The sequence below is a fragment of the Mercenaria mercenaria genome, chromosome 1 (assembly GCF_021730395.1).
Source record: "Mercenaria mercenaria strain notata chromosome 1, MADL_Memer_1, whole genome shotgun sequence".
NCBI classification, from domain to species: domain Eukaryota; kingdom Metazoa; phylum Mollusca; class Bivalvia; order Venerida; family Veneridae; genus Mercenaria; species Mercenaria mercenaria.
The window spans coordinates 48,441,711-48,464,901 of record NC_069361.1 but is presented as its reverse complement, the minus strand read 5'-3'; the positions used below and the strand labels follow the sequence as shown (position 1 = coordinate 48,464,901).

Below are 23,191 nucleotides of genomic sequence, written 5' to 3'. Positions count from 1 at the left end.
CTAGTGACGCACCTAGCTCAAAAAATGTTTCATATAAATTGATTAAACCTTGTATGAGTCTTTATCATGATATGAACTTGCGCATCTCCTGCTTTTTTGTCGGCTCCGCCCCCTATTTTCAGTTATGACCCCTGAAATAGTAAAAAAATGCTCATTTTCACCTTGTGACGCACCTAGCTCAAAAAGTTTTCAATATAAATGATTGAAAACTTGCATAAGTCTTTATCATGACATACCTCTTACTTTTAGCTGGCTCCACCCCCTATTTTATAAGTTATGGCTCCTGGAATAGTAACAAAATGCACATGTTTACATAATTATGTGCCTAGCTCAAAAAGTAGTTAATGTAAATTCATGAAACCTTGATTGAGTCTTTATCATAATGTGACCTTGCACACTTGGCATTCTTCTTGAGAATCTTTGTGCTTATTACAGAGTTTTGGCCCTTGAAACAGCCAAAATAGTGGATTTTTTGTTTGTGATCCTCATAGCTCAAACTTATATGGCCTAGAATAATGAATCATTTTCATGAACTGTTTGTTTAGGCTAAACCTCATTAACACTGCAAATATTTGGATTATTGCTCCTTATTTGTGACAAATGTACCAGAGAGTGACACACCCTGTGTCCTACAGACACATTCTAGTTCAATATAATTACTATGAGATTCCATATATCACTAAATTAAGAGACACATTCTAGTTTTATGATTCTTTTTAAGATTAGCTTCCCTTTGTTGTTACTATAAATAACTTATGTTTTAACTTTTTTATAACTGACCGTTGGAAAAACAAAGACCACTTTTCTGTGGTACAACATAGATTTTACTTTCAAGTTTTAGGTGCATTTTAAGGTAAATGTACTTAGTGAGGAGTTTCTGTGGTCTAAGAAAAAAAATACAATCATTACTACACAACCAACCGCATTAAAATTCCATTTCCAAACACAGATGCGTAAGATGCAATGTATTCAAAACAAGTGTGCAAAACTTGTCCTTAACAGGAGGAAATTTGACAGTTCTAAACAAGCATTGTATCACATACATTGGTTGTTAGTGAAAGCAAGAATAGAGTTCAAGATACCTTCTTTGAACCCCACTACCCATAATTATGAATGTTCCACTAACCCCCACCACCTATAATTATTAAATGTTCAATAAAAGAAACATGGTGATATCTTTTGTTATAACCGACGGCGGAAGTATTTACCGTTTTCCCTTTCAATATGTCAAAAAAAGAGTCGCCAAACTGATTCATTCCGCTTCGAAAATACCCCGATAGAATAGAAAAATGTCTACACCCCACCCACCTGATCTATTATATGCTTACCCGTAAAACATGTTCGTTTACCGCTTTTTGCCCAGAACTTCAAGGATTGAGTCGCCAGAACAAGTTGAACAATCGTCATTACATGCCTGTTAGTGTTTAAACGTTGACATCCTTTCTTTTTGAAAGTTCAGCACATAAATATAATACATGTGTTAAGAACTCAAATGAAAAATTATTATAAAAGCCTGTGACGGACGAACAGACACGATATAAATTTAAGGTCTTAAGCAAGTTTCAACACAGTAACGTTACTGGTGACGAGAAAATTTAGCGCCAATACGTAATTTTCTAGAAGCACGCAGTCATTACCGAATGAGCATCATGGAAGGCACGTGCATTTTTCCAGCAAAATACAAAGAAGAAACGTCTGCTTCCGTATATCAAGAAGGACCGATATTTACGCATATTTAAGCTGGATTTTCAGTCGTTAAGGCTGGTTCTTTTATTATTCACGTTTCCGTCTTAACATCTGTAGGTGTGTTCAACCAAACATTAGGAAAATCTTCCGAACACTGTACGAAAATATATAAATCGATTTAGCAGTTTATACTGAAGCAAGGTTTCGAAAAAATCATGTTCAGACATTAAAACATACATGTGTCATGCCCTGACACCGACAAGACTTGTCATTTCTTTGAGTATGATTTATGGGAATTCAGTCATCCGTTTTTAGAATGATGATTCATGCTTTAGAAAACTTGTTTTAAAGGCACTGACCTCCAGATCGTATGACAACCAAAAAGACAAAAATTAGATCATGAGAAGACTATTGCTATATTTCTTAAGGTTTTGAAATTTACTTACTGTTATAGTAACATCTAAGAATTCGCTGTTTTTCTTTTTTTTTTCCATTCAAAATATCGGGATAGTGGAAGTAAACTGCATTAATCATAAAGCTTTATATTTATTTAACGACCATTACGCGCATATTCCTCCGTTATGAATTGGTCTAAACCGCAGGGAATTTTTTATTACTTTTTTTCTTGCGACCCGGGTTTGACTCCCGACTCTAGCATGTTTTTTCTCTCTCTTGGTTTAGCATTTAAAGACGGATTAGATAGAAAAACTCGTGTTTTATGTTCAAAACATGACCAAACTTCGAGCGAAAATCTGGAGGGCAGTGCCTTAAAATGGCTAAACGCGAAAGTAACAGCTTGTGATATTTTTGTCCTCATACAGTTTAACGTTCAATGGTAATAATCAAGACAGGTAATGTTTAAATTAGAAAAAGGTATGAAATATTTTGCCTGTCACATTTTTTTTTTACCTCAACGTAAAATAAGTTTTTAAAATGTTTTCTTTTTACGATGCTGGCTTAGTTATTAATTCCTTAAACTGCAAAAAGTTCACCTTGCAAATCAAATTAACACAAATCATGCAAGTATTTTAAAGAAATTGATGTTCGCGATTTTTTTACAGTTTAACTTTGCATTGATGACTGAAAAATAGATAAGCCGCGTGTGCAACAGTTTTAATAGGTCAATTCCAAGTTAGGCCACGTATTTCTAAAGAAAACATTTGCGTAGTATTGCAGTAAATATTATTGTGTGCGACATTAGTGACTTCCCGTAATAAAAATTACTGTGAATGAATGGAATATTATGATGTTGATTTTTTAGGGACTTACACATTTTTTTGTAGTGCTTCACAAATATAGTGAAATACCTGAGGCAGGTATGTCCTTAATATAGATGATGACGATGTGTTATTTACATGGGCATCGGATAATGAAATCGGTACAATATTTTTATTAACATACGATTTTGGTGTGGAATTTATGGTGGCCACATATCCACTTATTTATGTAGACAATTTTCTCTAAAAATGTCACATATCCAGTTATTATCTGGCAAGTGGCAAAATTGCGTGTTATCCAGATAATTATGTTAACAGGACAAAACTGCCTGTTAGTGCTTACTTCTGCTATCCACATATTCACATAGATAAGTTGTTATTGTGAAGGTTTTCTTGATATCCAGTTAATATTCGTACCTAAATTGCGGTTAACGGTATACGGAATGAATGAGTGTATGTAATTTCATTCTTGCCTACCAAGTGGGGGAAGTATACATTTGTCCGAGCACGCGCCGGAGATTGGTATTCCTTTCTTTCCCTAGGGAAAACCCTTGTCTAAAATAGCGTGCAGTAGGTGACGTCACACAGTACTGGCACTATTGTGACGTCATAAACTTTATAAATAATATCAGGAAATACCGAAACTATTTGTCTCCATGATCTATTTTGAACGTGATAGGCAAGAACAAGAGGGCTATGATGGCCCTATATATCGCTCACAAGAGTTGATTTGGCCTACTGACCTAGCTTTTGACCCCACATGACCAAGAGTTGAACTTGACCTAAAGATAGTCAGGACAAACATTCTGATTACATTTTATAAAGATTTGGTTACAACTGTGGCCTCTAGATTGTTCACAAGCTTTGCATTTGATTTGACCGAGTGACCTAGTTTTTGACCCCATATGACCCAGATTTGAACTTGACCTACAAATAATCAAAACAAACATTCTGACTAATTCTCGCGAGTTTCAAACTTAAATTGTGGTCTCTAGAATGTTGAAAACATTTTCCTTTGATCTGGCATAGTGTCCTAGTTTTTGATCTCACATGACCAAGATTCAAACTTGACCTAGACATGATTAAGTCAATCATTCTGACCCAGTTTCATAAAGACTGATTTACAACTGTGGCCTCTAAAGTGTTCGCAAGCTTTTCCTTTGATGTGACCAGGAGACCTAGTTTTTGACCCCACATGACTCAGATTCATACCTGACCTAGAAATCATCAAGCCAAACTATCTGACTAAGTTTCATTAATTCTGTTACAGAACTGTCACCTCTAGAGTGTTCGAAATCTTTTCTTTTGATTTGACCAGGTGACCTAGTTTTTGATCTAACATGACCCAGTTTCGAACTTAACCTAGAAATCGTCACGACTAACATTCTGACCAAGCTTCATAAAGATTAGGTTACAAATGTGGTCTCTAGATTGTTCACAAGTTTTTCCTTTGATCTTATCTACTGACCTAGTTTTTGATCCCACATGACTTATTTTCGAACTTGACATTGAGATTATCAAGACTAACATTCTGATCAAGTTCCATAAAGATTGGGTCAAAAATGTGGTCTCTAGAGTGTTCACAACCTTTTCTTTTGATCTGACCTACTGACTTAGTTATTGACCTCACATGACCCAGTTTCAAACTTGACTTAGAGATCATCAAGGCTAACAATCTGACCAAGTTTTATGAAGTTTTCCAAATGTGGTCTCTAGAGTGTTCACAAGCTTTTCCCTCGATCTGACCTACAGACCTAGCTTTTTATCCAACATAACCCAGTTTCGAACTTGACATAAAGATCATCATGACTAACAGTCTGACCAAGTTTCATAAAGATTGGATAAAAAATGTGGTCTCTAGAGTGTTGATAAGCTTTTCCTTTGATCTGACGTACTGACCTAGTTTTTGATCCCACATGACCCAGTTTCGAATTTGACCTAGAGATCATCAAGACTAACTTTCTGATCAAGTTTCATAAAGATTGGATCACAAATGTGGCCTCTAGAGTGTTCACAAGGCAAATGTTGACGCACGACGCACGACGGACGCCGACGGACGCTGGACAATGACCGGTACCAATAGATAGCTCACCTTGAGCACTTTGTACTCTGGTGAGCTAAAATGATCTAACATGTCTGCCTGTGTGAGACAGCTGTTTTCCCAACCCTCGGGACAGCATGGATAAAACATCTCGCTAACGCTCGGTTTTCTATTCCCCTAGGAGTGTTTAAAACTTATAGATATTGAATTATGACATTCAAAAAGGTTTCTAATTAAACGTATTTTTACTTCCCTTTATTATTTTTGTTCATTCCGTTCATCACGGGATATTGCCAAGCAAACCTGACTAAGTGACAAAAAGCAAGATAACTTGTTAACGTGAGTGAATATGTTGATGGCAGTAATGGACAACAACAGGCAGCTTTTTCCTGTTAAAGCCCTGCTCCGTGGCTATTCAAATTCTATTGTGTGTATGCAACCCATGATTACAATAGGTAACAGTTAACGGCTACCTGCCACACTTTAGCATGCAAAACCACAGGTATCTTATATAGAATTTAATATAAAGTAGACTATTGTGAAAGGCGTCACTGTTCATAGTCAGGGTTTTAGTGCTTTTTCAGTGACAATTTAAGGTTAAAAGGTAGGACTGGAGCAGGTCTTAAAGATACTTATGTGGATAACACGCTGTTTTGTCACTTGTCAGATAATAACTGAATAAGTGACATTTTTACAAAAATTTTCGAGATAAATAAGTGGTTATATGGTTGGCAGAAATATGCCATCAAAGGAATTGAACGAGGATTCTGTGGGCCTGTTTTAGGTATTTGTTCAGCATGGAAAAATTCGACAAGGGAAAAGAGATCTTCATGCAAAGAATTTTTACTCATTTCATGTTTTCGTTTCGGCCGACTTCGATTTCATTTAGCTACATTCTATTATTTCCCCGGTTCAGTTTTATGTGCGTATGCCGCTATGCGTAACAGCTATAACTGGTACATGACAGTACGTAGCATAACAAACATTTATTTACACGCGTCACGTGCCAGTCAGAATACACGAATGCGAATGAAAGGCGGGAAAAATGAAGTATCAATCGATCTTCACGGACCGTATTGACTTCTAAGTGCGAGATATAGTACATAATCGATGACACGATTCTATTACGTCAGGCAATGTTGATTGACATACTTTCGGAGATTAAGGACGCTGATTGTAAATTCAACGGGAACGAGACAGATTTTTTTTTACAATCAACCCACCACCCATAAAGACGATTTTTGCATGGACAACCACCCATAATTATGATTTTCTGCTGGACCCCACCACCCATAGTTATGATTTTCCGATGGACCCCACCACCCGTCCATAAAAAATTTCGGTTGCCGTCCGACCCCGCCTCCATACAGTTAATTCTGGAATCGCCCTTATACGTTTCTGTTTGTCTGCATGTGAATATGTCATAAATCTGTTGATAATGAAAGTTCTATATGATTTTATGTTGATTTGGTCATTAACTTTTTTATAAGACATGGACAAGACATTACTAATAAATACTTTTGTTGAACATCTATTTAATTATTGTGACACTGTCAAGCATTACAAATACCGTTTGTTGAAAGTAAAACTCTAGCTTTATGGGTCCATATGGGTATGTGACTACTATTTTATAACAGTTGCAGAAGGATCAGATCGATATACAATTGTCCAAAGACAGTGAGCAAAATCTGGAAGAATTACGAAACCATGCTATGAGCGAAGTAGCAGATATATTCCTTAAAGCAGAAAAACAGGTAGATACATAACACAGTAAGGTTTTTCAGTTAACAAACGAAGCAATTGGCACTTGCCGTTGTATTAATAAGCTGTTTATAAACCGATGCATTTGGTTTGGTTTCTGCAAGGTAATTGTAACACATATACGTTAAATATAAAATGCTTTCTCAGAATAACTTTGTTAAAAAATAAAATACTTTTATAAAATAAAATACAAAAGCTTTTTTAATACAATATCTAAGTGAGAAATGAGAAACTGAGACCAAAGTTACATTCATTTTGCAAATTTATCGGCAGAGATCAACTTTTTTAGGGTTAAACTTTTATTTATTTCGGCAAGCGATACTATTTCCCTGAATTTGATTGTTTGAATCAATATTCCAACAACAACAAAAACAGCGGCGTTATAACAAACACACTTACACACGTATATGCATACGTGGACGCGCACGTGCACACACACACACGCATGCACGCACGCACACACACACACACACACACACACACACACACAGGTATAGTTGCAATCGCAAATAGAAAATCTTTTCAGCTTATGATTCAACAATAAATTTTATGCTAAAATACGTTTACTACTACAGTCACTGTGTTTGTAACATCTTTCCATGTTTTTTTTTTCTTTATTTATTTTGTTTTTTGTTTCATTTTCAGAAAGAAAGACAACTTCAAGAAATGGATAAAAAGTTAGAGGGTGCGAATAGATTTATAATAATCAACGTTCAGATGCCTTTCTTTAAGTTAAACTGAAGCATACGGATAGACCTTATAATCATAATTCAACTCAGATTCGTTTGCTAGGGACTGTTAAAATAATTAAAAAAAAAAAAAAAACCTTTAAACGATCAATTCCTGGATTTTTACCTGAAGCATCCTTGTACGGGCCTCTCTAAAATGTGTTCGAATGGTCCCGCTTTATCCCGTTGGCAACACTATGGCTTTCAAGTGAAATAAATAAACTTTTATACAATTTCTTCTCATGAAACATTAATATCTTCACAAGTCTTGATCTTAGTATTCTTGTATAGACCTCACTCATGGTTATTCAAATGGTTTCGCTTGGTTTTTGTCATTTTAGGGCCGACAGAGCTAAGATTGAGAAAAAAAAAAACACTTTATTTATGATCGATTTTTTTTTCTGATGAACCACTCAATGGGTCTCCACCAACCACGTGCACGAATCTGAAATCCTTCATTATACGTCTGTCACGTTTGTGCAAATAGATCCCTTCTAGAGGCAGTCAAAGTTAAAGATAGACCTTTAAAGGGTTTCTAACCAGATTTGTTTTGAAACATCCTCTACATTTTATGCAAATGGTTCCGGTGGATTTCATCTTTATTGCCATGGTCATATCCGTCATCCAGTTGGGGCGAGGGAGGTTTCACGATCTCCCTTGGTCCAGCCCTGGATCAGGGCCTGGGTTTGACTTCAGATATTATGCTAGGTATTGTGCCAAAATTTCAATGCCGTTTCTGGACTTCAATAGCTGATAATTTTATATAATGGCTTCAAATACTCATAAATAAGTTATATTCCTATCAAACTGTCGCAAAAAAAAAATAATTTCATTTCTTATTCATTTCCTTGAAATTCGAACAGTTTGTGGCTAAGAGTCATATGTTTTAGAAAAAAATTAAATGTGTATTTTTAGTGAGCATATGCATTTAAGGTTTAGCAGAATATCAAAAAACAACAGATCTTTTTAGTAAATTAACAGCATCTTGACCAACAACTTCTCTGTCCAATACATGTTTTACTGTTTTGTCCCACAGAGTTGGATACTTAAAATATCCTAAAGGAGTTGTCCCCCTTTAAATAAGAATGTCATTTGTAAAGAAATAAATGTAAACATTTGTCAAAACCGATGTTTTACCTACTTCTGCAAAAATTAAACACTCATACGAGGTTGCAAATGCGGATTCAAAACTTTTAGTCACATAACTTTACTTCAGTTCTTTCCACCCGAGTGCCGATGATAACTGAAGCATCGATCATAGCCTATTGTTTGTGTACTATACATCTATTGCTACAAGTATACAGTATTTACACATGTACAATACTGACCGAGTATTACATGCATTGGTGTAACTGGCAGAAACATTGGCGTAATTGTCCTTTTCCAGTTGTGGATGAGGCGTGTAGGAGACTACCTAGGCTATTGTGGATTCAGCGGTGTCTGGGCTTAAGCATTTTATGACACATTTGGGACGTTCTAGATGCATCGTTTGCTTTTGTCAAAGTCCCTTAATATTGCCTTTTTGGTGTGTTTAGTTTTCTAAATATTTTATGTAAAATTCATTTGCTGACACCCTGATGTAGTTTTTTTTTCAATTTTTAACAATCACACCCCCCCCCCCCCACCCCTCTTTGTAGCATACTTATATAATAATTACTTACAAAAGGTATCCACTGGGAGGGGGAAAGATTTTTAAAACGTTAGCATGACTATTGTTCATATTTTAATGGAAATTAGAGTGAGAAATGTCTACAAAGTCTTCTTTTCTGTTCAGAAACTTGTAAAATTTAGTCGAATATATCAAGAAATGGTCATTATCTATCTTTACTATGCAATTTCAGAAGTCCACCTCTCCGTCAGTTATAACTTAATTGGAAAGGCAATCTAAATAGGAAAATGTCCGAGGTCCTTTGTAGTCTTAATTAATTGATTTATGCGAATGTTACGTGCCTGTGTGCTTGATTGAATGTGTGTGTACATGCGTATGTGTGTATGTTTGTATGTGTAATTTGATATGGTATTTCGGTCCAAAGCAACTGTAGTTTAACATGATATAACGTAATAAATAATATCTTAACGATAAGAATAATTATGATAATTAATAATTATGATTAATTCTTTGTCTATGCTTATAATTGTTTCAGAAATTGAGAAGAAGCTTAAGCTGATGCACGAATCACGAAAAGAGTCTGAGAAAACACAGCACGTTGTGATGAAAAAAGGTATATATTCACCTTTCGTGTGAACTATAGGGCAAAATCAGATGTTTATAATACAGTGAAACACCGCTCGCTCGAGCATCGAAGACTCGAGAACCCGGGCTCGCTCTAGCAATTCATGTGGTCCCAACCGATTTCCTTCTATTTTCTATGTGAAATTACCATGGCTGGGTCGAGCATCGGTAACTCAATCGCTCGAGCATGACACCTGGTCCCAGTGAATTTATTCTTTGTTTTTATCTGACAAACTCGAGCAGAGGTGTCAAAATTTTCCACACCTTCGTCGGTCAGAATGTATCGGTTGATTAAAAATGTTCACACACCGTGAGAATTGCGTGGTCTATTCCCCGGCTGTCTTAAATGTTTGTTTGGCGGTATATTTGATCTTATAATGAGATTAATTTTTGACAAAAGGTTGAAATAAGTTTTATCGATCAAATATTGATCAATTACTGATTACTTAAAATATTTTCTGCGGGGTCGAGAAGACAGTTGTGAGATCTTAGTATTTTAATCAGCAGTTGTTTGCATGCAAATGAAGGAAATGATAAAGCCTCCTCATAAAATTGAGACGATAGTTATGATACGCACTTGTTGATAAAAAATTGATAAGTCTTAGTTGTTTCTTCATAGTTGTTTCTTCATATGTGCCATTAGCAAATTTCATATTGAAACGTCTATCATAGATAACGTTTGTAATATGTTTTAGTTTTAAATGTCACAAGTATGTTATTATTACGCATCACCGTTTACTCTGCAAATAGTCCCGACGACAACTTTTAAAATTAATTTCATTTTTATTCGCATGTGGGTCAATTTTTGGGTGGCTCGAAACCATGGATAACTCGCATTTTGCTCATTCGCGACATCGAGCGAGCGGTGTTTCACTGTATATATACAAATGTATAAGTATATATATAAAGCAGCATCGAAACTAATCTTAATTGGTTAATTGCTGTGGAATGTGCTTGTTCGTTTGTACTGCTAGGCACTTTGCAGTAATTTGTCTTGTATATTGTGGTGGTGATTTAGTTCGTATAAATTCTCTCTACTGTATAATAATTTATAATGCGAACTTGTATCCTGTATGGGCAAGTCAACTTTTCTGAATTTAATTATACCCCTTGATACAAACTGTTTGTATATATTCAATATATCCTCGAGATCCAGTTAACTTTCCGAGAGAGGAAATATAACTTCTCTGGTCCAAATCATTCAAAAAGACTAAAATTTCACTACTGATTTGTGAGAAATGAAAACAGAGATCTGAGTATATATATGCAAATGTTCGCCAGTACGAATATGTAGTACAACTCGGGCTCGTATATAGAGCAGCTTCGGAACGAATCTTATAGGTTTAATAGTACGTCTTCGTTCGTACTGCTAGGCACTTTGCAAAGTTAGTCTGGTATAGTTTGATGGTTATTTAGTTCGTATTAATTCTCTCTACCTAGTAATTTATAATGCGAACTTGTATCCTAATGAATCTCACGTATGGGAAAGTCTACTGTTCTGAATTTACGTATATCCCTTAATGCAAACTATCTCTATATATTCAATTTATTATCGAGATCCAGTTAACTTTCAAAGAGAGAAAAGATAGCTTTTCGTGTCCCGATCAGTAAAAAGACTAAAATTGTGAGACATGAAAACAGAGATTTGAATATATATATATATATAGTATATTTGTATCCTCGGCGATATATGTCCTTTCTGTGTTAATTCCCTGAAAAACCGAACTCATTCACTCACCCATATCTATATTTCTTATAATGACAAGTGAATTCCATCGCCATCGTGGTAAAATTGCAAAATTGCATGAATAACACATTTTGTTTGATTATATTCACAAAATAAAGTTTTAAAAAGATATTTTCATTTACTTTATATTTTGTGTTATTTTGAATTAAAAACAGAAGAAAGTTAAATTTCGCGAAAACAACTTTGGTTTAATAATATCCAGGGTAAACCTTTTCAGGAGATTAAAAGTGCGATCTGGCGTAAATCATAAACAAACAAGCAATTTCGACGAATTGGTATCTCCTCCGAAAAGGTTTATGGTGAGGAATGGCAAAAAATATATCCGGCAAAAAGTTAAGGATGTAAATAAGAAGCAAATTATTTCATTGGTCAAAATCAATTTAACAGAAAACAAATGTTTAATTAAAGAGTACATAATAAATGTATGATATTTTGATCCTGACTAAAGAATTTATTTTGAATGGGATATGCTTACTGTAATAGGCTTAGGTTTTAAAATTAAATGCAGTTAATTGAAATGTGAGCTTGAAGTTTAACTGGAATGAAATATTGTCTTTGAGTGATTTGGCACCAGGTGTTGCTGTTTAACATGTACATTAAAAGAACAGATGTCCTTAAGAGAACACAATCAAGTAAGATATCTTGAACATGGCTGAGGGCAAGGTTTGTGCAGTCACAACTTAACATGTTGAAGGTTTAAAAAAAAAAGGAATGGAAATATAATATATAATATATAGATATATTTATTTTTTTAGGGGGTGGGGCTTCGGGGGAACGGGTAAGGAAACAAAGTTTCACATGTTGATTATAAATATTGATGGAAAATTAAAAAAGAAAAAAAAAACATGTGAAGTGGGGGTTGGGGGGGGGGCGGGTCAGAGGATGCATGATCAGTGGTGGGCATGGTGGAGGAGCGAGGTGGGGGAATGGTACAACTTTCATGTTGATAAATATTCATGGAAGTTTTGAAAAAATCTAAAATAAGGAATGAATTTTTTTTTGTTTTTGAGGGGGGGGGGGGGGGGGGGGTTGGGAAGGGGGGGGGGTGTGGCCAAGGCAAGTGGGTGACCAGATGTGGGTGCGCAACTTCACATGTTTATGATAAATGTTCATAGAAAAGAATGAATGAAATTTAATGAAATTCTGCCAAATGGTAAGTTTGTTATGAACAAATATGTGGATTTTTAGACAATTAAAGGGCCATAACTCTGAAGTTACAAAAGAAATCTGTACGAAATTGTGTGTGCACAACCACATTATAGTGCTCTAAATTTTGTTTAAGTTTCATAGTTCAAGGTCAAATATATCAAAAGTTATGATGCAGAAATTGCCATATCTATAGATCTATAGTACCCTATATATATAGTTAACACTAGAAACTTCTAAGGGCCATAACTCTGGTGTTACTTGGGCAATCTGACTGAAACTTGATGGGCTCCATAACCTCATAGTGGTGAACAAGTATATCAAGTTTGTTTGAAAAAAAATCTAGAATAAGGAATGATTTTTTTGGGGGTCGGGGTGGGGGATGGGGGTCGGGAGGGGGAGCGGGGATCAAGGTAATGGGGTGACCAGGTGTGGGTACACAATTTCACATGTTTAAAATAAATGTTCATGGAAAAGAATGAAAGAAATTTAATGAAATTCTACCAAATGGTAAGTTTGTTATGTACAAATATGTGGATTTTTATACAATTAAAGGGCAATAACTCTTAATTTACATATAAATCCGAACGAAATTGTGTATACACAACCGCACTATGGTGATCTAAATTCTGTTTAAGTTTCATAGTTCTAAGTCAAATATATCAAAAGTTATGATGCAGAAATTGCCATATTTATAGTACCCTATATAGTTAATAGTAGAAACTTCTAAGGGCCATAACTCTGGTGTTACTAGGGCAATCTAACTGAAACTTGACGGGCCGCAAGAACTCATAGTGGTGAACATGTACATTGTATATGAAGTTTTATATAAATATTCCAACCATTTCCTGGATATGGCTCTGGACGGACGGACAACGCAAAAACTATATCCCTCCGACTTTCGTCGGGGGATAAAAAGAATCTTTGAAAATTGGAAAATGACACTTAGTGATAACTGAAACATTTCTCGTGGTAAAGATAAGAATTAATGAACACAGCTATGACGTTCTCATTAGATTTAATGACGTCTTAAATTATTTTTTTTATCGGAAGGCGGTTTACAATTTAACAAGAGCGGGTAATTAGTTTGTTACCTATTAATTGTAAAGGTCGATAATCTAAGGATTTCAAAATGATTTTCTAATATGTTTAGAAACAAATCTCATATCTTTAGCTTCCTGAGCATATTGTATTAAATATACACTGTTGAGATCAACGGTCGTCAGTCGTCAACAGTTTGACAGTTAACACCGAGAGGTCACAATTTTGGCCCATTATAAGTCATAATGTTACCTCATTTAAATCTCAGTCGGTTTTGCTACTGGGTCATCTGGGTTAAGAAACTATGTCACGATGTCAGTCAGTAGGAAAAACAAACTTGATGTCACATTTCCTATTCAAACTTTATAAACCTTTGTCAGAATTAATGCCCCTAAACAAACTAGTTCAAGTTGGAAACTGTGTTACTTGAGATCTGAAACTTGGTCATGTTTACATTACAGAGGCAACATTTTCGACTATATTATAATAAGTGGTTGTCAGAATGTTTATTTGCATCAAATATATAGTTGGGTGACTGTAGCAAAGAAAACCCTTATTTTAAATGGGGGTTGTTACAAAAGTACAACACTAAATGTAATATACCAAAATGTTGGCAATTATCTGAAGTTTATAATTCATGCAAAAATATTTTCTCAAGCTGGTACGAGCTGAGGCCCAAGATGGCCGGTGATTTAGCCATATATGATCAAAATTAATCTAAAAGGATTTTCCTTTTCAAAATGTTTTAAACTTTTATAGTTAAACGTCATAAATGATTTATTTAATATCCTGTCAAAAAATGTGTTGAGAGGTTCAAGGTAAAACTTGCAAAAAAAAAAAAAAAAAAACGTGCATAATATATCGGTTCCTTTTGAAAACTGGGCACATCCAGTCATGGGGTCCAGCATTATAATCCCGTAAGGGGCCGGTAAAATGTATTATTTTGGCTTTTGCAGCCATGTAGAGATTTCAGTTGTGGTTTGTTTTGATACAAGCTTGCAAAATTAGTCTACCAATTATAGATCTTTGATTCTTTGATAATACTTTGATAACTCCATTAGATATACAATCATAGGCTCCAGAATTTCTGCCCCTGAATGACCCATGGAAGAGCCAAAATTGTTACCTTGTGAACACGATCGATGTGTCCTTTTGTATTTGATTTGACCCACATATAAGTAAGTCACAATAAGACATTGGTCTCTTTGTGAAGCCAGCTAGATTCCATCATGGGTTCTGGAGTTAGTGCCGTAGTTGTTTTTGTTTTTCTATTTTAACACTTTCAAACATAAAGAGGTTTCATTTATGCTTTGATTTAATACAAGCTTGCATAGAATGTTTATCTTGATGATCTCTAGGCCATAATAGACACTAGGTCACTCGGAGCAAAAACACTAGGTTACATGTACCACGTCAGATCAAAGGAAAAGCTTGTTAACATCCTAGAGGCCACATTTGCGACGTTTTCTTTATGAATTTTTGTTGTTGATTCCTGTGTCAAGTTCAAAAGATAATACTTGAAGAACAGTCACGTCCTCAGAGCGCAGTGTTCAAAAGTAACGTGACCATGCTGTCTACCATAAATACAAGGACAATGATCCAACAAGTATAGCCACGTGCTCAGAATGCAGTGTTCAAAAGTAACGTGATCCAACAATCTACCACAAATACAAGGACAATGATCCAACAGGAACAGCCACGTCCTCAAAACGCAGTGTTCTAAATTAACGAGTGAAAAACTAGAAAGTGGCTCGGTTCGTTCTTTTTATCAGGTAACATGTGGACAAGTTCACAGCATATGCACAAACTGTTCCCCGTCGAATGACAGCTAAGCAAAGAGCTACCAATGCAATAACAGTGCATTGCCTACCAGCAAACCTGTCCGTAGAATAAGAATAATCCTGGTGAAATAGTCCGCTCGTATATCTTTCTGGTCGTACCATTATCAGTTACCCATGAAGGCTTTATAAGTTTGGTTGTTTCAACAAATTGTCTTGCTTTCTCTTGATTGTGTGGGGCCTAACTTAACCCGGAAAACTTCAGTGTAGAAAGACGCGAAACGAAACGAAAATAACACGAGTTAACGCAGTTCTGCACTGCGTATTGACTCATGATTTCATATTAGTAATATTACTAATGTCATGTTTATCTAGCAAAGTAAATCCCTTGTGTCCTAAATTAGAAAGTTTTCTGTACTTGTGTGACTCAGTCGAGTTCAAGTGCAGTATGCACTAACCGTGGCTCCCGATCAGTACCTTCAGTTATTTGAGCTCATGACGTCTCTTTTCTTTTCATAGACATATTTGTGTTTCTATACTTATGGCCGCCAATTATGGGGCGACATTTATGCTTTGTAAGCCCGATTTCTTTGGTTACTTTACAAAACGTAATGTTTGGTCTCTGGTTTTTTGTCTTATGAATACGATGAAGCTGAACTCCAGGTTGGTCCTAATTTTCGAAACATTTGGAGTTCTAGGTGTGTTCATGTTGTTTTCTCACTAAATTCCTAACGTAATACCGGCTCGCCTAGGCACGATAATTACTATTAAGGGTTCAACAAAAGCGGGTAGAGCAGTGAGGCATCGAGTTGCAATTTCAAATTCTGATTTATTTCAGTTGAATATGCAATGTTAAACAATATGAAATAAATTTTCAAACTGACCGATTATAAGTTTCGTTTTATTTAATTACTATCATTAATATTTATATTTTCGTCAGGGATTATAAGACAGGGCAAATTGTGTGTCTTAAAAACACTGGAATTTGATTGTAGGCTGTCAAGTTATGTCTCATTGATATGTGCGATAAAGTTTCAAGAAGTCTCTTGATGAAATGCGTATAAATGAGTTACATGTTCTTATAGGTTTTATTAACTATCACAACAACAGTCGTAAAAGCATTATGTGACGTCTGTAGAAGGTTTTTCCGTACCATGACTCAGTTTTTTACATGTTCTAGTACTTTGGTATCATTGGAGTACATTCAATTTTACGATAATAGATTTCCGTTTACGTCAGTGTGTGCAAGGGGGAGGCGTGAGGGGTGTTACACATGCCACTACATCTCATGAATAGTCTCGGTCAAACAGAGTCTGCTATTATATCATTTCGCTTGGTTGCGTTCTATCCTCCCGAAGAATCTTCGTCAATAACGTTATGACAGGTTTGGTGAATGCTTTAAATACGATTTTTAATCATTTTGAGACATGCCACACTGGTCAGTTTTTTGCTAGGTTTTCAATTTTGATTGTGTCTGAAGAAACAGATAAAATATCCTATGATTGTCAATATGAGTCCATTTGGGCTGTGTCGCTTTGATGCCTGTCTTCTGGTCTGTTGTGCCATAAAGTTGTGTCTCATGTTATTATACCTACTGCAGGGACATTGTGGTTATTAAGATTTTCGTTTCATATTACTTGTAACACGAGCATTTTGTGTTCTGAATTCTGCTCCTTTTGTTTCCATTACGTTTCTTAGGGATTAGGCTAGCGGTGAGTACGTTACTTTCAATTACACTGTTCTTACAGTTTGGAACATGGTGGTATTAAGACTGCGGGTAGCAATAGTTGTTGTTTTTTTCACAGATCATACCAATGTGGTGTCGTACTGTTTTCATCAGTTTTTTTTATCCGCGTTATCTTTATGTTTTAATTTGTCTAATAATATGCACTTTGTATACATGTTTATCATATACATATCCATTAATTCTTCTTCTTTCTGTCAGGAAAGTAAATTATTTCGCGACAGTTTGGGGTGTAATGAATATTTTATTCCATACAATATATATGAACTAAAGCATATATTGAAACTTATATTTAACATTTCAATTATAGTCTATATTACAATTATTAGAAATCCTGACCGGTCTAAAGGGTAGCAAAGACTGTTTGTACTATTTGCATATATTCAGCATCATTGAAATGCTTCTTTATACACACATACCGGGTATTAAGAAGTAAAAACATAATTATACATTTATTATAATTTTATTGAAATACAAAGCATCGCAGATATGTAGATACATGTAAATGAAAAAGCAGCACATCTGACATCAGTAGAAATTCTAAGACTTAAATGTAAGAACGACGAATAATCAAGTCACCAGAACTCCAGAACTTGGTTAACATATGATATTTATGTTTATACATTGAGGAATCCAACAAATATGTAATGTATCAAACTGTCATAGAATTACCAGAGATATGATAATGTATTTTAACGTACTGTATATATTTGTTTACAACATATAGTATGCTGTTTCACAATGCAAAGTCAATTTTATAGGATATGTACACTGATGAGATTTTACTTTAATGTCTGTAGTTACAGAATACACATTTAAGAAAAGTTTCATTATATTCTATTCTTGTTTAGTTGAAATTAAAATTTATCCATATAAAACCTAAGTCTAAAAAGCACACTTAAAGTATCGATGAATACGAATGCAGCAATGAAAACGAATCTGTATATTTATATTGATATGCTTAAGCCAGCGTCAGTAAACTAGTTCAACGTCAGATTTTTCTTATCTCGTCACTTTGACGATCAGGCGGAGAAACCGATACAATGAGCATCAAACTCCTTCACTTCTACCAGCTTCTTCAAAAACGCTGCAGCATCAAGTATCATTGAAATTATCTTCGCAACCAGAGCAGCCCCGCCAGTTGCTATTATGGTTATGATGAAGCACGCAACCTGGACAATGGTTATGATAATATCCCACCAAGACATGTCCTGGATGATGATTTTGACAAGACCAAGTATCGGAGATGTTACGAATGAGATGAGATTAATCAAGCATCTCACTATAGCTCTGCCAATAGCTGGGTAGTCTTTCGCTGCTTCAGCTTTAATCATATCATCTACATCACCTAGTAATTCGCTATGTGCAGACATGATTGTAGTAATCACATCAATAGCTTCAGCTAAAACTTTCTGCGATGGAGGCACCTTCAGGCCTATGAAATTAAGCACCAGAACAACAGCCTCAAGAATAATCCTTGCGACTAGTATCGAACGGTACTTCTTGTAGTTGCTGGCGTCTATCTGAACGACTGATGGTACAAACTTCAACGGGGTTCCTTCAAGGGAAGCAAACAGCAAACTTATTGTTCCATCCGTTTGTTTCTGAAATAGAACATTCTAATCAATGAAGAAAGGTCATGAAATTTATAGGTACGTACCTCTTAATTTACTTGCACGTCGATACGTTAGAGATTTTCAGGAATTTTTTGTTGGATGGGGGGTGGGGGGCGATTACCATGCCTTTACCTATTTTTGGTAATGACATCTTATGTTGTTGTATTTAACCAACCTCTTAATATAAATTACTAAAATATTTTCATATCCGTAAACTTAATTTGAGTCAAAACTAATTTTAGTCTATTACAAGTAATATTGTATAATTACTAATTACTCATCTAAGCTCTTGAATGACTGGACAATCTAATATTTGTAAGCTACAGTCTATGTGATGCTATTGACCGTTTGTATACCTGAATAGCTACATTAAAGCTCTGAAGGCGGAAAGATGTTTTAATCAATTCTCGTCTTTCTGGTGACAGATGCCCAAGTGCTTCGTCAAGGGAGTTGGCATGGCTCATCATGTACATAGCTTCGTCGTAAATATCTTTCATTTTAGTCAACGCAATTTTCATCTCCTCTGGATCATTTTCAAGTGCAACATAGTCGACATTATCATCTTTTTTCAGCTTCTCAAACACCTCTTTTTCTACTTCCTCAAAATCACCATTTTTAAGTGAAGCCATTCTGAGGTTTTCTGGCACTATTAAAAAAAATACATATTAATTAGAAAATCATAGCTAGTATATGAAATATTAATAACAGTGAAATAGTAGATACGTTTATTTTTGATGATAAAAATTACCATTATTATACCTAATTTTGAAATGTCTTTTAGATTTGTTATAGGAATAAACACTGATCATATAGTTTAGGGTAACAAGATATATAAGTCACTTAATATGGAAATAAAATGTCTATAGTAAATTGTCTCCCTTTTCGGTTACGATGTGTTTCGAAATCACACTGTAAACAGATATCTTCATTGTATTTGGTGAAACAAAACTCAGTTTTAGAATGAGGAGAAATACCAGATCACAGCAATTTGCTTTTGATATGATTTTGCAGTGAGCAAAACTGACAGGAAAAATCTCATATATGCATATGTCAACCTCTACTTGTCTCTTCATATTATTTGAGTTTAAAACGAGATAAGAATTTTTACTACGAAATGGGTCTCGCTACATATGACAAGTCTGTGAACATTGTCAATTTTATATACAGTAGAATATACAGGAAATGATTTAAAGGTGTGCTGAACCATGAAAAATAGCGACAAAAAGAGGAGATTAATTTCATAAACTTTAAGATTAATTCTGACTGTTTGAAGAAACACACATTAACAAAGTGGGCTGTTACACTAGACTAATTATGTTTTATTTAGTATATTCTATTTGTTATGAATTCCCCGAAGAAACATTAACTGAGTGGGTCGTAACTGGTTAGACTGGGTATCTTATATTAAGTGTATTCTATCTGTTTGTTATGTATTCCTCGAAGAAGCACACGTTAAGTAAGCGGGTTGTTACGCTAGACTGATTACATATTATTACGTATATTTTATCTGTTTGTTATATATTCCCTGAAGAAGCATTAACTGAGCGGGTTGTTACGCTAGACTGATTACATATTATTAAGTATATTCTATCTGTTTGTTATGTATTCCTTGAAGAAACACACGTTAAGTAAGCGGGTTGTTACGCTAGACTGATTACATATTATAAAGTATAAATTCTGTCTGTTTGTTATCTATTCCCTGAAGAAACGTTAACTAAGTAGGTTGTTACACGAAGAGTTTTACTGTATAAATAGAATAAAAACTGCAGTTATGTCTTAAACGTTCGGTACTTATGCAATATATTTGTCATTTATATCAATAATTTCTATTCAATACGTTTCCACAAATTCTTTCTGTGAATAAACTGCTAACATTCCTCAGCATATCTTTATTAGTAGTATATGAAGAAAGACATGATATATTTTAGTTAACAAACGTGTGACCTGACAAATTATCACAATTGTCTTATTATCATATCTTTTTTTTTCCCCGCTCTGTTTAATATGGAATTTCTGTCATAAGTACAGGTTAGTGGATTTTTATGGCCCGCGAAGAAGCGGGTTATATGAAATGTCTTACCTTCTTATTGACACAACGGACATCACAGAGTGATTCAAAACAATGTATATATTGTCATCAAAGTATAGGATTCTTAGGAATAAATTTAAAAGTATAAAATAAGACAGGAATGTTTAAGTAAATACATATAGAATTCAATACATCCTACAATTGAGAATGCCAAACAAAATGTAAACAGACAGGGCATTAATTAACACTGATGAGAACCAAACAAGACAAAATATAACTAGAGATGATATTATCTAAAAAGCTTGGCCCTTTAAACATCATCAATTTACATGTTTTTATTTATTTTTATTATTTTTTTTATTTAATTAACACGTTTGCCGCTTAATATTGTTTCTATCTAATGAACACACTGTACCCAATAAATTTGATTTACTCTGAAGAGCGGTTGTTTTTACTTGTGCATGACTCATGGGTTTAAGCTTTCAGTATACAATTACCAATATACCCTGCTGCGACGTGCTGCCTATGATCATTAATTATCAAAAAGAGAGCACTTTTGAATGGCCCGTGAAATTAAGCCTGTCAATTAAAAGTATAGGTAAACCCGCGAAGAAGCAGTTTATATAAAGTGTGTTACCTTCCAATTGACAACACGATCCATTGCAACTTCGGTTATGAAAATTACACTGATGCTGATAAAACAAGTCGAAATACAAGCCCCAACATTCCTTCTAGTACAATTTAGGCTAGATGTATTTTCTTGCCATTTAATTACAGAGTGTTTCAAAACAAAGTTTACGTTATCATCAAAGTATAGGATTCTTAGGAATAAATTTAAAGTACAAAATAAGATAGAAATATCTAAGTAAATGCATATAAATTCCAATACATCCTTCATTTCAGAAAACCAAAGCGAAAACAGGCAGGATTTTAATTTTATCCAAATTAAAGCCAAATCGCCCCTTTCAACAGCACCAGTTTACTTTTTTAAATTTAATTTACATATTTTTAATCTGTTTGCATCTTAATATTACTGTTTCTATCTTATGAGCCCGCTGTACCTAAATGAATTTGATAAACTATGAAGAAACGCACCGTTGTATGACCCATGGAATAAAACCATAACCAATATACCCTGCTGTTTATAACAAAATTTATAAAACTGAACAAACATGGACATTTGTCAATAATCAGGAGACGGAAGTAATGATCAGCTCCCGTAGAAAACCCATTTTCCGTTTTTCCACCAAAGCCATAATGCATCTGCATTATACATATGAATCATATGAATGTACATTCCTTGAAAGCTCCAGTGTTCGTTTCATTGAAAGTGGCCTATACCGAAAAAAAAGCAAAAACATAGCAGTTCGAAAATGTGTAAATCGATGTAAACGCAATCCATGCAGAAGGTGTGCGTGGTTTATTATTGCCATATTTTAAAAAGAATAATTTGCATTCAGTTGTACATTTAAGTTTTATTAACAAATGTTTATATTTTCTATTTTGTAATCTTTCTATTTTGTAAAATAAAATCGAAGGTTCTGTTACTTACATTCCGCAGTGTAATATCCCCTGTAGAATAGAAGCGACGATCTTTCTTGCCTTTCACAAAATATATATACAATTTTAATACACCTACGTAACAAATACAGCCAATCATAATTCTTTCAATGCAAAACTGATTCCACCAAACTCCGCCCCGTCGAATGTCGCCCCGCCAAAAGTCGAGAGTGTTCATAATCTTGTCTTGTTCTGCAGTTTTGGTTCATCTTGTTGTTATAAATAGTTAACGACAAAACTTTAAAAATATGAAAGCAAGAAATGTTGGTAAAACGCATAATTAAGTGCACTACTGTGAATATTATGGAACGAAAAACGAACTATTTCAAAGAACATGAAGTGTATACGACACACCGACTTAACACGACACGGGATGATACATGATAATTAGTTTATCACCGTCATATAACTTGATATTTTATTATAATTTTCGAATGTTTGTTTCTTTTTTCACCAAGGTCATAAAGTGTCGTTATGAAAAATGTAAGATATTTTATGGGTATATTTTTATTAAACATTCTAAAAATATATTTTAAAAAAGTGCTGCAAGTCAGTGGAACGTGGTGTACGATCAGTTCAAGCAACAATGAAAACACGAAAAATCCTGCTCAGTTTTGCAAGTATAAATAGTTTTTGGAAAGGATTGGGAAGAGTTTGAGGGTTTGACATTGTCTCCCTTATTGGATTATGTCCAAAATAAAAAAAAATGTAAGTTGGTCCCATCATTTGGAATCCTCTGACTTTAGCGCTGTTTTGTCTGTGAGATATCTCAGTTCTAAGGTGTGAGGTATCTTGCATATTTGTTAAATTAAATGTCTGGAAATTCAAAATTAAGAACGTGTGTGTTTTTAGAATATGTAACTG

General features: G+C 34.6%; 2 protein-coding genes across 2 annotated transcripts in view; one reads left to right on the top strand and one right to left on the bottom strand.

Moving 5' to 3' along the window:
• The window catches only part of LOC128557728 (uncharacterized), a 48,932-nt gene extending 39,034 nt beyond the window's left edge, over positions 1-9,898 (top strand). Inside the window, exons 12-14 of the mRNA XM_053545813.1 lie at positions 6,582-6,698; positions 7,351-7,390; positions 9,578-9,898. Coding sequence (XP_053401788.1) covers positions 6,582-6,698; positions 7,351-7,390; positions 9,578-9,678 — 258 coding nt within the window. The 3' untranslated portion in view covers positions 9,679-9,898. The remainder of the gene's footprint in view (positions 1-6,581; positions 6,699-7,350; positions 7,391-9,577) is intronic.
• A 7,690-nt stretch (positions 9,899-17,588) lies between these two features.
• LOC128555205 (uncharacterized) lies at positions 17,589-19,378 on the bottom strand. The gene is made up of 2 exons (XM_053536852.1): positions 19,095-19,378; positions 17,589-18,726 (listed from the first exon to the last, which is right to left on the bottom strand). Exons 1-2 carry the CDS (start codon positions 19,365-19,367, stop codon positions 18,145-18,147), a joined length of 855 nt encoding a protein of 284 aa, XP_053392827.1. The 5' UTR covers positions 19,368-19,378; the 3' UTR covers positions 17,589-18,144.
• Positions 19,379-23,191: the final 3,813 nt, after the last annotated feature.

What these genes read in the sequence shown, in the direction of transcription:
- LOC128555205 (XM_053536852.1), bottom strand. Translation starts at nt 19,367, where the DNA reads ATGGCTTCACTTAAAAATGGTGATTTTGAGGAAGTAGAAAAAGAGGTG. An exon ending in GCTTTAATGTAGCTATTCAG is followed by an intron (nt 18,727 to 19,094) that starts GTATACAAACGG and finishes GTTCTATTTCAG; the next exon opens with AAACAAACGGATGGAACAAT.